General features: G+C 39.4%; 2 protein-coding genes across 4 annotated transcripts; one reads left to right on the top strand and one right to left on the bottom strand.

The window, feature by feature from the left end:
• Positions 1–40: 40 nt before the first annotated feature.
• On the top strand, positions 41–4,664 carry LOC120549539 (dr1-associated corepressor). Of its 3 annotated transcripts, none has more exons than XM_039786537.1 (6): positions 41–81; positions 815–887; positions 1,488–1,581; positions 3,171–3,287; positions 3,463–3,562; positions 4,052–4,664. In XM_039786537.1, the coding sequence occupies exons 2-6, from the start codon at positions 833–835 to the stop codon at positions 4,076–4,078; spliced, it is 393 nt and encodes a 130-aa protein (XP_039642471.1). In that variant the 5' UTR covers positions 41–81; positions 815–832; the 3' UTR covers positions 4,079–4,664. The 3 variants fall into 3 exon arrangements, with proteins under 3 accessions (XP_039642471.1, XP_039642470.1, XP_039642472.1); XM_039786536.1 differs by having other exon boundaries at positions 56–202; XM_039786538.1 differs by lacking the exon at positions 1,488–1,581 and having other exon boundaries at positions 56–202; positions 815–850.
• An 826-nt stretch (positions 4,665–5,490) lies between these two features.
• Positions 5,491–12,898, bottom strand: LOC120549537 (activator of 90 kDa heat shock protein ATPase homolog 1-like). The gene is made up of 9 exons (XM_039786535.1): positions 12,669–12,898; positions 10,988–11,178; positions 8,986–9,068; positions 8,642–8,759; positions 7,676–7,767; positions 7,365–7,493; positions 6,706–6,807; positions 6,522–6,573; positions 5,491–5,949 (listed from the first exon to the last, which is right to left on the bottom strand). Exons 1-9 carry the CDS (start codon positions 12,746–12,748, stop codon positions 5,777–5,779), a joined length of 1,020 nt encoding a protein of 339 aa, XP_039642469.1. The 5' UTR covers positions 12,749–12,898; the 3' UTR covers positions 5,491–5,776.
• Between the last annotated feature and the right edge of the window lie 1,788 nt (positions 12,899–14,686).

Genomic DNA, 14,686 nt, shown 5'->3' with positions numbered 1-14,686 from the left:
CGGGGTCATGACGTCATTATTGGGGTCACGCAGGGTTGACCTCAGGTGTGTTTGTGTTTTTCACGCTAGTTCCTGCTGAAGGTAAACAAATGGACGCAGCGGCGGTTTGCGGTGAAAATATGAAAAATGTGAACGAACCGCGCGGATTAAAGCGAGTGAAATGCCCGGGCAGAAACGAAAATATAATGTACGGTTCCCTCCTGTAAGTAGACACTTTGTTTTAGTGTATTAACGCTGTTAAAAGGTAAAGATAAACAAATAAAAAAATAAGCTAACGGTTAGCTGCGCTCGTGTAACATGGAGCTTTGGGAACACCTGCTGCTTTTAGGGACCGTCGGAAACCTGGGCCATTATTAACACTGCGACTGTCAGTCGTCATTTTTCAGGGCGCGATAGAAGTAGTTGCAGAAGAAGTAGGCTAGTAGAAGACACAAAGTGCAATATAACCTCTAAAATAAGAAAAAGAAAGAAGTTTAAAAAAAAAAAGCAGCTGAAAAAGAAAGACATTATTAGACCAATAGACCAGCAGCATAATAAACAGATTACAGATACATTATGATCGTGAATAACTCATTTTGTGTGATGTAAATACAGATGGTTACAATCACAGGTGTCACATGCTATCAAAATGAATGGATGTGACGAAGGGAGCATCTAATAAAACAGCAGCCGTTTAAACTTCAACTCATCTCTAGGGAGCAGAGGTTAACAAGGAGCATTTGAATGCAGCAGTTTACCGTGACTTATGTCATAGATATATAGACTTATGTCATTTCTCTGATCGTGGTGAACAGTCTTTGTTTTTTGCTCCCAGGGTCGCATCAAAAAGATCATGCAGAAGGACGCAGAGGTGGGGAGGATTGCGATGGCGGTTCCTGTGATCATCTGTATCCTTTTTAAACCTGTGTGTGTGTGTGTGTGTGTGTGTGTGTGTGTGTGTGTGTGTTGCTGCTGCTGCTGTTAATTCAACTTTCATTCATCTGTTTTGCAGCAGTAATACTTCTTCCAACACCACTGTTGCGATGTTTTTTTTTTCTTCCCGTTTTTAGTGTTTTAGGTTCTGAAGACGCAGGCGTGTTTATCGGCAATGGAATCGAAACATTTCAAATATCTGGTCCTATATTTCAACATTTGTTAATACCCTCCAAGATCTCAAAGCGTGCACTGTTTCTCCTCACAATTACTGTGTATTATTATTCATCAGTGTAGAAAAAGCCTTTAAGAACTGCGTTGAGAGCGTCATGGGACACAGAATATGCAGTTTAATACACTGCTACTTTTAAATGAGCCACTACAGTGAACAAAACAAAGCGCTGCAGCAGTAAATAATCCAATAAAATGTACCAAAACAATATCCCTGCAGGTGATGTAATCGGTTTCGCTGCAGGGAACCGTCAAAATATAGATGGACGACGGTGACTGTGTTTTGGGTTTGTGCCGTGTACAGATGTGTCGATGTCTGTAAAGTCCTGAACTGCAGAGATCAGCTCGAGCGCTGGAAATATTCCTCAAGTCTCTGCTCACCAAAATCTGTCTGGTAACTCAGGCGGAGCTCAGCGCCGTCGTGTCCGTCGCTCACATGTGAGTACGCCCGTTTGTTCCACCTTCACAAAGGCCTAGAAGCCTGAATGAGGCTGCACGCTTAATGGGGACATATTTCTGTTCAACAGCTTCTGTCGGTTTGGACATGTCCATACAGGACTGGAGTAGGGCCTCGCGATGTGAGGAAAAGATCTAATTGCGATTTATGTTGACTGATATTGTGATTGCGATATGATTCACGGTATTGGAGGGACTGGTATTGTTGGATAGGATTTGTAGGCCGGGAAGTCTCTGCAGCACCACAAAACTTTATTCAGAATATTTCAGATATTGCACTAGTCCATATTGCAATTTCGATGAAGTTGCGATTATTTGTGCAGGCCTAGATTGGGTATATATGTCAGTACATCTGTAGTGAAGAAGAAACCAGGACTAAATCAGCTGCAATGCATTCACTGCCTGTATGCCAAACTAATAGTTCACAGTACGCACCACATACTACATACTTACCGTCATAATATAGGGATTTTGGCAATTTGTATTCAAGAAATGGAAGGAATTATACCGTTGGATGTCAATCAAACTGCAGCTCTGGTGGGGTGCTGCAAATTCAGCTCACAGAAACAAATGACTTTCTCAAAATGTAACACTTATTTGGGTATTTTCTTACATCTTCCACCGTTTAATTTGAAAACACACTCAAAAATGAAACAAATTAAGACTGCATATCCTTACCTTAACGTGAACACACTACAAACCCCAAATGTATTTAGTATGTCATTTGGACACATTTTTGTGAATGTAATAACTTAATGTTTACATTTAAAACATGTTTTACTGTTATGTACAGTTCTTAGCATAAGTGAATACACCCATGTTAAAGTTGACTAAAATGAGGAATAAAAAAAATCATCGTTTTGAAATTGATTAATGCCTTAATTAAAAGAAATTGGAAAAATCCAACCTTTGAGAACACCAATTTTCTTTGTGAATGAATAATGTATCGTAAATAAATTAATTTTCTTCCTTAAAATACAGGGGCATAGAATTATCTCTTATATTAAATTCCATAGAGTTGATTTTGTTTTAGTTTAAAGGTTTTTCTGGATTATGCATCAGTATTTTTGGCCTTTGGAATTAAAATAGCCCCCATCATCACATGCCCTTCACCATACCTAGAGATTGGCATGGTTTGATTTCAGTTAGCCTAATAGCTGGTTTGATTTGCATTGAGAGATGATTTTATGGAAAGTACCCCATGCCAATCTCTAGGTATGGTGAAGGGTATGTGATGCTGTGGGGGGGGGCTATTTTAATTCCAAAGGCCAAGGGAACTTTATCAGGATGCATAGTATCCTGGATCCATGAAATAACTGGCCTTTAAAAATAAAAATCAGCCTGCCTCTATGGGAATTTAACATAGGGGTGTACTGGCTTATGCCTCCTGTATTTTAAGGAAGAACATTTATTTATTTACGATACATTATTCATTCACAATTTCAATTTCCAAAAGATGATTTTTTTTGTATTCCTCTTTTTAGTCAACTTTAGCATGGGTGTATTCACTTATGCTAAGCACTGTAGATGAAGAGTGGACAATGAATGTATTCTGTTATGTTGCTGTGTAGGAAGCAGTGCATAGAGTCGGAAGAGCACTTCCACTTCCTCAGAGACCGGGCGGAGCGAGCCACATCTAAGACAAGCCAGAAGGACAAAAGAGGGATGAGCATGTGGCCGATGTACAGGTAGAGACCCAACGATTTCTCATCGGCACTTTTAGAAGCATTAAAGGAAAGTACAGTTTTAGAAGCTGGAATCGGAGAACGTTTAATTACTGAAACGATTAATTTTGTGCCGATTGACTAGCCAGTTAATTGACTAGTCTGTCAGCGGTGATGTCAATTTGACATGATCTTCCAGGACCAACTGGCATGACCTTTCTGTTAAGACCAAGGCTGACGTGGTAGACGTGGCGCCACGACGGAGCCTCGACTCACTGGACAACGACTCCAGCTCCGGGGTACGTACAGTATTCTACTTCTGACAACGCTTCAACTCCCATTCAGCTTGTTTTTATCTTCTTACAATAGATACAACAGGGACACATTTGGCCTGGTTTTTAGCACCCATCAGTAGAGCAGGTTATATAGGAAAAGTTAGATGCTCATTCTCAGTGGTACTTTTGCAGCATAAGATAGTTTGTAACGATGACTCGCCCAACAAGGCTTAAAGGATATAAGTTACCATAGCGACCCCATGAGGCTGTAATGTTCATTACACTCCAGATAACAGAGACTATACTGGGGTTAAAAACGGGTTAAAAAAAAAAAAAAAAAAAAGAGGAAAGTTTGTTCTTTGCAATCAGAGGAAAGGCCACGCTGTTGTGTAAATTAAGTTTGTTCTTCGTCTAAGCTGAGGATAGAGTAGACGACAAGCATTTCTAAAAGATGAAAGTTATTATGAGTTTATTAAGGGGTTTGAAGTGACTGGCGTCCTGTCTTTCTTCCAGGAGTCGGAGCTCTTCATCTGCCTTTGAGTGAACAGAGGAAAGGGCTGTGCACTTACTACAGCAAATCATTTCATCATGTCACTTTTGTTTAAATGTTTATCTTCATTTCAGCTTTGCTGGTCCAGGTCACAATTAATGTGGGGATATCAACTATAAAAAAACAAATGTGTTAGTGTTGGGGGGGGGGGACATTTAACTTATGTTAGACCTTTGGCTGCCAGTTTTTATTTCATTTTGAAAAAAGACATGTAGAGAAGCCTGTCCTTTGTAGCAGATGTGTTAGGAGGAGAAGAAGAACTTGAATGTTCTGTGTAAGTTTGCATTAAGGTATAATGAACTTAAATTATGCAATTTAAATTGAGTCAGACTTTTACATTTTTTTTTTCCTCTCAAAATTTGCCTTAAACTTTTGTTCATTAGTTGAAAAGAAAATATGTTAGGCTCTGGTCAAATTGTTACAATTTCAATAGTAATAGACAGTCAGTACATCTCTAGTTTAAATCCCAGGTCAGCAGCCATTAAAACTAAACAGTGCTTATTTTGCTGAATAGTGGCCCAAACAGTTTGTTTGGAGGGTTTAATTTTTAAAGCACTTGTAAATTAACTTTTAAAGACAGTAAACCTTTTGCATATGAAATCAAATTGTAAATAAATAAGTTAATTTCAACTTCTGTGATTTAATGTTCAAAGATGTGCTCACATAAATAAAAACAAATCAAGCACATACAGGGATTGGTTTATTCCAAGAAACTAATCTTTTAACACTGTGAAGGGATGAAAATGAAGAATAAATAGATGTTCTGAAAACCATTACTGAAAATTTACATTTTGAAGCCAAATCTAGGAAAAAACGTCTCGAGTTACTACGCTAGCTGGCTGCATAAGGAATTGAAATTTTCATTTTCATTTCAACAGTGAAAGATTTGCGCTGAGGTTGCTGCTGATGGTCCGAGCGGATCTCATCTCCCTGACAGACGGCGGGCTCGCAATGAGCATCAAGTCTCAAACTAACAACGGAGAGTACAGAACTGCTTAGCTCTAAGTGACAGACTTTACGAGTACAGTTCATATCCAGTAGTCATTCCTCGGTCTGGCAGTTTGAAATAAAACATGCATCTTCACTACAGTTACACTTGAAGAGTAAAATAGGTAAAAAACAAAAAATCCTTTTCAAAAGCAACAATTTTAAAATAAAGGCAAGCCAACATGTATTTTAAAGCAACACCAAAAATTCTTTTGAACCTTTGCGGCCCTCTATCGGCTATAACCGCACTACGCAAGTTTGCCAGATCGGGGAGTGGATCTGTAGTTCGAATGAGACATACGACAGCGGTAATGGACAATTCTGCTTCCAGCCTGTAGGGGGACCGAAGAGGAAAAGTGCTTTGGTGTTGCTTTAACTGTAGCATTAATTACATATTTATAGAAGTGGAGGCCAATTTGCATTAGTGGTCCAATAGACTCTTCTTTGCTTTATTAGATACCTTTTCCATCCAGAGTCCCAAAGGCACAGTCCATTTACACTCCTGTGAACAACTGATCCAAACACTGATGGGGAGAAATCTAGATTTAAATATGTTGAAAAATTAAGGGGTGACAAATGGCCCCACTCAATGTCTCTACCATTAACTCGTGCTAGACTTTATGGGACATTTTGTGCCAGAGAGATCGAAGAACAAGAAGTTTAAAAATGTCAAAACAGATGAAAACTACAGTGAACCGTCTTCAGTAGAGTCGTGCCCCATAGCCAAATGTCTGTTTAATAGCTTCAAAGTAGTATCTCTTCCAGCCCTCTTTCGTCCGCTCCTCCTCGTTGTCCGGGACGCCTCGACACTCCACCTTCAGCTCCGTCTCGCTGCTCCGGTCCACGAACGTCATGGTGATTGTCGCGTAATGCTCTGTGGAGCACAAACACTCGCACGTTAGCGTCGCTATCTGACGCTGCACACAAAGTTAGGCCATAAACTTTATCGGTAAATAAACACTGCAAATAGAAAATAAACCCCAACAGGTCACAATTAATTTTGTTCTACAATTTCCCATTAATACACCACTGATTAACACAGTCAAAGACACTTCTTATTCACTAATCTGCCCAGTTACAGTAACGTTGTCTTATGGACGGTTGATTAATATACCCATTACTTTTCTCATAAATTATATACTTGTATAACAAAGGCATAATGAAATTGACTATACAATATGAACAGAACATTAAGATAGTGTTCTTAAATTTGTATATTAAAACACGCAAAGATTCCTGAAGATTTTATGTAGTGTGAAATGAAGGAAAGCAAGAAAATATTCCTAGTCGAGGAAAGGTAACCAGCCACATTTTACTAAAGAAATTGATATAGATAGAGATAGATGGCTGGACTTATAATTTAAGTACACTGTATTTCTTATGGCAGCCAGCCACATACATTTGTGTGACTTTAAATATAAAAAAAATATATATCAACAAACATACCACAGGGCCAGTTGTTATACCTCCACTTCATAACTATTTTCTCATCAGGTACCTGTTGGAGAGAGGACTCATTTTTCATTTGAAGGTAACGTGGAAGCATAGAGCACAACAAAATTATCATGTACAAAAACCTTCATATTCCATATTATGTTATGGTTTAAAAAGGGTTCCATGTCCATCTTACCAGCTCTGTGAATTCACCGAAAACATTTCCTTCTAGCAGGCGAAACTTTCCGCCCCGCTCTCCTTCCACTGAAGCTGGAGCGTGCGTGAACGCCTGGACCATCTGCAGAGTGACAGAAAACACTTCAATCAGATATTGATTGGATCAAGTCTTACACCTTTGTAACCTAAAAAAAAAGTCAGGAATTTTAGGCGCCCCCGCCCCAAAGAGGTTTTAGCCAGCGACACAGAAAAATCACTGGTTAAAAAAAACTTCTCAAAGTCAGGTTAAATACTAGGCCACCTCCTTGTTTTGGTACAGTTCGTTTTCACAAGCCAAGCCATGGTACGGTATGCAATGTTCACACTAATCAAACAAATGGTACTTTGGGGGTCAAGTGTACTCTGATGTGAAAATCCGCTTACTGCATTATGTTCCCTTTTATGGGTTTGTTTTTGAATGGTCACCTGCCTCCTGAATTTTGTGTTTTCCTTCACATAAATAGACATTTCCACCATAAATTGGTGCATACAAATGTATCAGAATGAAATGTCCTAATCAAGTCTTTCGCTCAAAATGTCCTGGGGGAGGAGGACCCACTCGTGATATGTGTCCCCCCCCCCCCCAAAAGGCCCATTCCATTCCGCTGCAGATCCAGAGGATAGACTGGCGATGCTCACCTCCTGGTTGAGGAAGACCCTGTAGAGATCTGGCGGCGAGGTGAGGAACTTTTCCTTCATGCTGAACTTACAGGTGGGGATCTTGACGCCAGTGTTGACTGGAGCAGTTGTGCTGCTTGAGGAGGAAACCTGTTCCACACAACAAGAACACAAGTCTGGTGAGAGAAGATCACTGGCGCCAGGAAAACCCTGATGGTTCATAACGGACGATTCGGTCACAGTTAATAAGGTAATAATTTAGGGACACGGGCTTTGTTTGAAAATGTCAAATGTAGCTGACGGCTGGAGGTGATTTGTATTGAGTGACGAACCCGAGTTCTATCCTGCGTGGCTTTGGACTGGGATGTGGACTGCACCTTGGCCACACCGTTGGCTGTAGGCAGGATCATTCCCTGTGTGAACTCTGCAATAGAAAATAAAACTAATGAGCTGAAAACAAACTCTTCTTCGTCACTGAATTTGAAGTACTCTAATAAACAGCCAAATACAAAGGAATTCCACTCTTTTTTTTTTTGGGGGGGGGGGGGCTTTTTCCCCTTTATTACAAGTGACAGTGGATAGACATGAAAGGGGGAGAGAGATGGGGGATGACACGCAGCAAAGGGCAGCAGGTCAGTTTCGAACCCGCGCCGCTGCAGGACTCAGCCAACGTGGGGCGAACGCCTTTACTGCCGCCCCAACATGTACAAAATAATTGAATTCTAAAACTCTTCATTGGAAAAATATTAAGGATTCAAAAAGAGACATTGTTAAAAAAGTTACACATGTTCAACAATAATGCCCATTGTAACTGTTTCCAAGAAGAAAACGGCAGTTCTTTCTGTTGAAAGGAACAGTTTCATATCTAGCAAACTTAAATTTCACTGCTTATTCTATTTTGCAAAGGGCTTATTCCATGGGTGAAATATGGTCTCAACTAATATGCAAGTCGCCTTTTTATAACAATCCGAGGCACACTGTAGGGTTTGAGCAAAATTAAAATGTCTATATTTTGCATGGCAATATGCATTTGAAATGTTTTTTTATCCATTGATATTTTCCACAGAGCACTTTTTAAACTTCCTAAATATACTGTACAGGCTTATCTTTGTAAACCCTAAATCTAAAGAAATGAGCCATCAAGACTGTTAAAAAGGTCCCATTGCGTTTTCCCATCATTTAAATTACAGGTAAACACCAAAAAGATCTGACCATCAATTTGAGACTGATAACTGATGCTTTTGTTTCAATTATTAGCGCCGATTGTTGCTTGCGAGACGGAGACTGGTTTTACTCGCCTGTTTTTAAGAACCCAACGTAGCTTCCCAGGGCCTCGCGGATTTTCTCAGCTCCTTTTGTCTTCATCAGGTTGCTCAGTGGCGTTTCGGGTTCATCTTTATTCAACGATACAGAAATCTGGCCAGAGATCACAGGACGGTCACTATCACAGCGTTCCTACGCCACTCGGTATGTTTTAAACATCTCTCACACACACACACACACACACACACACACACACACACACACACACACACACACACACACACACACACACACACACACACACACACACACACACACACACACACACACACCCACATACACACACACACACACACACACACACTTTGGTGAAACTTACATCAAGATCCTCCATGTCGTTCTCATCAGAAAGGTTTGGAACTTCAATTGTTCCTGTATATTTGACTCCTGCTTTTGACTCTCCTGGGAAAATAAAGAGAATGCAGGCGTCAGAGATTCAATGTCTCTTCATTCATCTTTTCTATTTGTAAATTTTTCAATATAACAATATAGAGACAAGCACATAGAAAAGGACAAAGTTAGACAATAAACCTACAAAGAACAAAAAAAATAAACAAAAACAGCCAGCACTCACTCAGTACAAAGAAATGATGTAATTTAAATAATGTCAAGAACGCTGTAGCCGAAATGGCCGCCATTGTGCTCTTTTTTGTAATCTGTAAAGAACAACTTGTTAGCTACTATTTGCTAAGGTCCTAAGGAGTAGGACTGTTGATGGTAATTGTTGATTTTGTTTAGATGTGCCAAATTGTAATTATATAAAAGGGATTATTGGTCAGACCGTTGAGCTAAAACTATGCGAGCGGCAGCTGTCACTTGTTGTCATAGCAACTCCAAACATCCTGGGCTGTAGCTGCCTCAAGCCAGAGAAATTAAACACACGCTCTGCTTTTTGGTTACTGATTAATGCTTTGTTTTTTTATTGATGAGGACAAATGGTTGATCATAACAGTAATATAAGATGTATCCTGGTATTCATTTAAAACTTTAATTTGTTAGAAAAAGTAATACATATTTTTTAAATTTGACTGAAACAGACAATTATATTGTTAATCGCAGTTATTTTCGAGACAATTAAGTGTATAGTCAAATTTGTCCCAGGGTGTGGATATAAAAAATAAAATAAAAAATAAAAACAGGTCCCAGTTTGTGGCCTTTCCCTCCTGATGCGTTCTATGAAAGGGCCCCAGATCTTCTTAAACTTAGCATGGGAGTTAGACAAAGAAAACCAAATTTCTTCAAGGTGCAAACAAGAAACCATATCATTTAGCAACTTTTTGATGCAGGGAGGAGAAGTTGACTGACATTCTCTTAAAATGACCCGTTTTGCAATGACCATACCAAACATGAGGGTTTGTAGCGGAGGGAAGAGCCAGAGAGTCGTTGGAGCAGCCAGTATCACCAAGAGACAGTCAGGAGCCAGTTGTCTGTTCTATACGACACTACAAATTAAAATGTCAACCCAAAAACCTGGTAGCTTGGAGCAGGACCAGAAAAGTCACCCAAGAGTTCCATCAGCTGACATATATTTATCACAGGTGGCAGAAACGGGGAGGGGGGGTAGATTCTATTCACTTTAGTCTTGGAAAAGTGCAACCGGTCAATGACTTAGTTTTTGTGGTGTGTCCCGCGCTGTCGCTATGCAACGGCCTTTTTTTGGACGATTCAATCGGTGACGGCTGACTAGCCAATCCATCTGATTGGCTGTTAAGCTTGAAAACGGTAGTGAGGAAAGCAAACAAACAACTGTGAGAGCGCACACAGAAGGCTTTTCTAATTTTTTCTCTCATCTGATCAATCGATTCGAATGGAATATCGTTTTTTGCACATTATGCCCATAAGATGACAAATGTATGTACAACGAGATACATATATACATAATTACTTGTGTAGGTGTATTTATTCCAACATAAACATGTCTTTTAAAAGATCGACATATACTATGGCCACTGCCAGAGTCGGAAAAACAAGACAAGACGGCTAAGACAAGTGCAACACCTAGTGGTACAATTCGGTGAACCGGTCCGATATTTTTGAAACACAGATAAGAAAACTTATTTTTAAATCAGCTGTTGAGTCATTGTCCTCTACTACCTTTTTTATTTTAAGAAGTATTTGACTGTGAAAATAAATAAATGGCCATTACAGGAAACATGAACTGCAGTATGCAGGTTATGATAGTTTCCCATGTATTCATCCTGCAGCGACAGCAGCAAACAGTCACCACCACTGTTAGCAGACCTATGCCCAATTTCATGAATACATATTTAACTTAATTCCCCCCAAAACAAAACCAACAGTAGCCTCAGTCTTTTACTCACCGGTCCAGGTAGCTTTCAGGCTCCATTCATAAAAGAAAATAAGTTTGCCCTTGCGGTTGTTAATGGAGGCCTCTCCTTCCACCTTGCTGACTTCGGTCACCTCACAACTCCCCTCTTCGTTCTCCACGCTCAGCCCGAGGAGCAGGAATTTTAATTTGTCCGACGACCAGCTTGTTGCATCGCGCTCAGTCCTGCAAAGTGAGTACATCCACAATGAGTAAACAACACAAATCTGCATCTCCTTTGTCTGTATTAGAGCTGCTAAGATTAATCGTTCAGTAAATTAATCGGCAACTATTTTGTTAAATCAATGAATAATTCTCTGAATCCAGCTTCTTAAATATAAATATTTTCTAGTTTCTTCTCTCCTCTGTGACAGTAAACTGAATATCTTTGAGTTGTGGACAAAAGAAGGACATAATCTTGGGTTTTGGGAAACACTGATATACAGTTGTGATCATAAGTTTACATACCCATGCTAAAGTTGACTAAAAAGGAGGAACAAAAAAAAAAAATCATCTTTTGGAAATTGATATTAATGCCTTAATTAACAAAATGAGGAAAAATCCAACCTTTTAAGGACACCAACTTTTTTTGTTAATGAATAATGTATTGTAAATAAATAAATGTTCTTCCTTAAAATACAGGGGGCATACGTATACATACCCCTATGTTAAATGCCCATAGAGGAAGGCAGATTTTTATTTTTAAAGGCCAGTTATTTCATGGATCCAGGATACTATGCATCCTGATAAAGTTCCCTTGGCCTTTGGAATTAAAATACCCCCCCCCCCAAATCATCACATGCCCTTCACCATACCTAGAGATTGGCATGGGGTACTTTCGATAAGATCATCTCTCAATGCAAATCAAACCAGCTATTAGGCTAACTGAAATAAAACCATGCCAAAGGGACTATAGACAGCTTTATCTCAGAGTCCAGTAGCAAATTTAATTTCATCCCTCACTTCTACAGCCAGCTAGCATGTCTTTAAAGTCACCAAAGCTGCATTTTGGGAAACAAAGATATATTTGTTGTACTTAAAAGCAACACTCACTTGATATAAAGACAAAATGAGAGATCACTTGAGTAAATATACTGTATAGGATGTAATCATGACACAATACCATCTGGAGTCCCTTTGGGTCCTGGAACAACTATTTAGATTTGTCAGGTAAAGAATGACATTATGACACTAAACTGAATGATGTTACTAAATATAGCATCATACAGTTCATTATGTATTCAGCATGTGCTGATATCCGAATATGTATGGCCACCTAAATACTACTTCGCTCACAACGAGATAGAAATCACTATCAGAATATATTTAACCATATACTTACACTATACAGCGCGTTTACTAATAGACATGTTGTCAACCACTACCGACGGCTGCATACATGCATTAGAAGCTACAGTAGCTAGCTACAAGCGAGGCTAATTTGAAAACGGTAAGGCTAACGTTAGCTAGGTTAAATCCGTCAAATGTGATTCTATACTTTAATAATACTCTACATTATACAGTCAGGGCTGTCGGTGGATAATTGAATGACACTAATCTATCTGCATGTGGGACAAAAATCCAAAAATAGCAGCTGTAGCTTGACATTAATAGGAGATCAATGTGTTAGCATTAGCAGGTTAGCTAGCAGTCAGTGTCCTTTCTTTATATCTCACCAATGCCAGTTATTGACATTAGTCGCATCGGCTCGCTCCTCCACAATCCAACGAGGGTCCCCTTCTCCCCATTTAGCCATGTTTAGCCCAGAGTTTTAATGTGTAAGGTTGTGCAGAGAGCGGGTTTGTTTGCTGGTCCCCGGTGCACGTTGTTTCTAGAAGACTCTGGACTGCTACTGCTGTATCTCGCGGTGCTCCTGCGTTAATCCGCCGTGCACAGAAATTGCTGGAAACCGCTGGAAACGCGAGGTAAAAAAAGTTCCCCCTGCCGGAAGTATTTTCTGAAGAATAGTTCCGACTTATGAAAAGAAAGAAAACTTAAAGAAAAAAACAAAAAAATCTGATGAGAAGTGTTTTATGACTTTATGGTTTTTTTTCTCGCGCGTTGAAATACAGTAAGCATTTACATTTCGGCAAAACTACAACATATGCATGTTCCTTACAGAGGTGGAAAAAAGTAGGCCCTTCACATATTTTACTTAAAGCTGCAGTATGTCGTTTATTGTTGGCGTCATTGCTAAAAAAAAAAAAATCATAATAAGCTTTAGCATATTGTAAGTCAAGTGGTCTAAGAGAAAACTACACTTCAGCCCCTCATTTTGGCTCTGTTTCAGGCTTCAGAAAATCTAGCCCTCACAGGTCATTTCAGAGAGAGCTTCCTATTGGCTGTCAAAACAATATAGTCAAAGGCTCAGGGCTGCAGCTAATTCAAGGCTAAACTATTAGATTAGAAAATGTATTGTCATCCATCTAAATACACTACATACAGTACAGGAATGAAATTGTGTAAAAACGTTGTCCAGTTTAATGTCCATGAAGTTTACGTTTTCTTACACACAGCCTGCGGCACCGTCTACTGCTGCCATCTGAACAAGAAAACTGGCTAATTGTTTTTTGCAAAATACCTACTGCAGCTTAAAGTAAAAGTAGTAGCAATACTACAGTGTAGAACAACTTTATTACAAGTTGGAGTCCTGCATTTAAAATTATATTTAGGTAAAAGAAATCTAGTATTAGCACCAAAATCTATTTGAAGTAGCAGAAGTAAAAGTACTCATTATGCAGAATGGCCTATTTTTAGAATAATGTATATTATATTACTGGATTATAATTAATTGATGCATTAATGCAGAGATCTTAAAGGGGGTCCGGGACGCAAAATTACGAATCCCACTATGGCCAGGCCAAGACCCGCCCTACGAAGCAGCTCGATTGGTTGGGGTTAGGCATTTCACCTTGAGTGGTTAAGGTTAGGGTTAGGGGATTGGTCCGAGGATAGGACCTGTACATGTAAGCATGGACGCCTGGAAGGGCGGGTCTTGGCGTGGTCATAGTGGGATTCGTAATATCGCGTCCGGGACCCCTAGGGGTCCTCAGAGTTACTGCATGTTACTGCAAGTATCAGAGAGTAGCAGTGCTTCGCCTTCTGAGAATATAGTTCCCAGTATGTATACGGTGTATAGAGTTAGGACACGCACGGAGATGAGAAGGGTATGTATGGACTTATCTAACTCTTGGGGATACGGTGAATAAGCTAGAGTCCAAATAAGTCACCGTGTTCCTTTAAAGTTAAAATTAAAAAAAATTTGAAAAAATTTAAATGCAGACTTGCAGCAACTCTGTTGGCATTGACGCGCACTGAGCTCAGGCTCGTACATTTGAGGGGTAAGGTATAAGGTAAAATTTCATTGGTTCATAAAAAGCGGTCTGTGCGGTTTGATTGGTGGGAGTTTTTACAGGATTACAGCAGCTACTGATGACAGACCTTTTTACTCCTTTTTCAGAGCCCATACATTATTTATTGCTGTCAGAGTGTAAAGTCAATTTCAAATAATATATATATATATATATATATATATATATATATATATATATATATATAAAATAAGTGCATATTGGAAAATGTTACCAACCCTGCCCTTGATGTTGCAGCTGGTAAAGGTGGGGCTGATTTCAATTACTTTATATACTGCTAGGTAGCTTAACCTATGACAGTGTATAATGTATTGGTGTTTTGT

The sequence above is a fragment of the Perca fluviatilis genome, chromosome 20, assembly GCF_010015445.1.
Source record: "Perca fluviatilis chromosome 20, GENO_Pfluv_1.0, whole genome shotgun sequence".
NCBI lineage: Eukaryota > Metazoa > Chordata > Actinopteri > Perciformes > Percidae > Perca > Perca fluviatilis.
The sequence above is the reverse complement of the archived record's forward strand: the minus strand, read 5'-3'. Positions and strand labels throughout refer to the sequence as shown.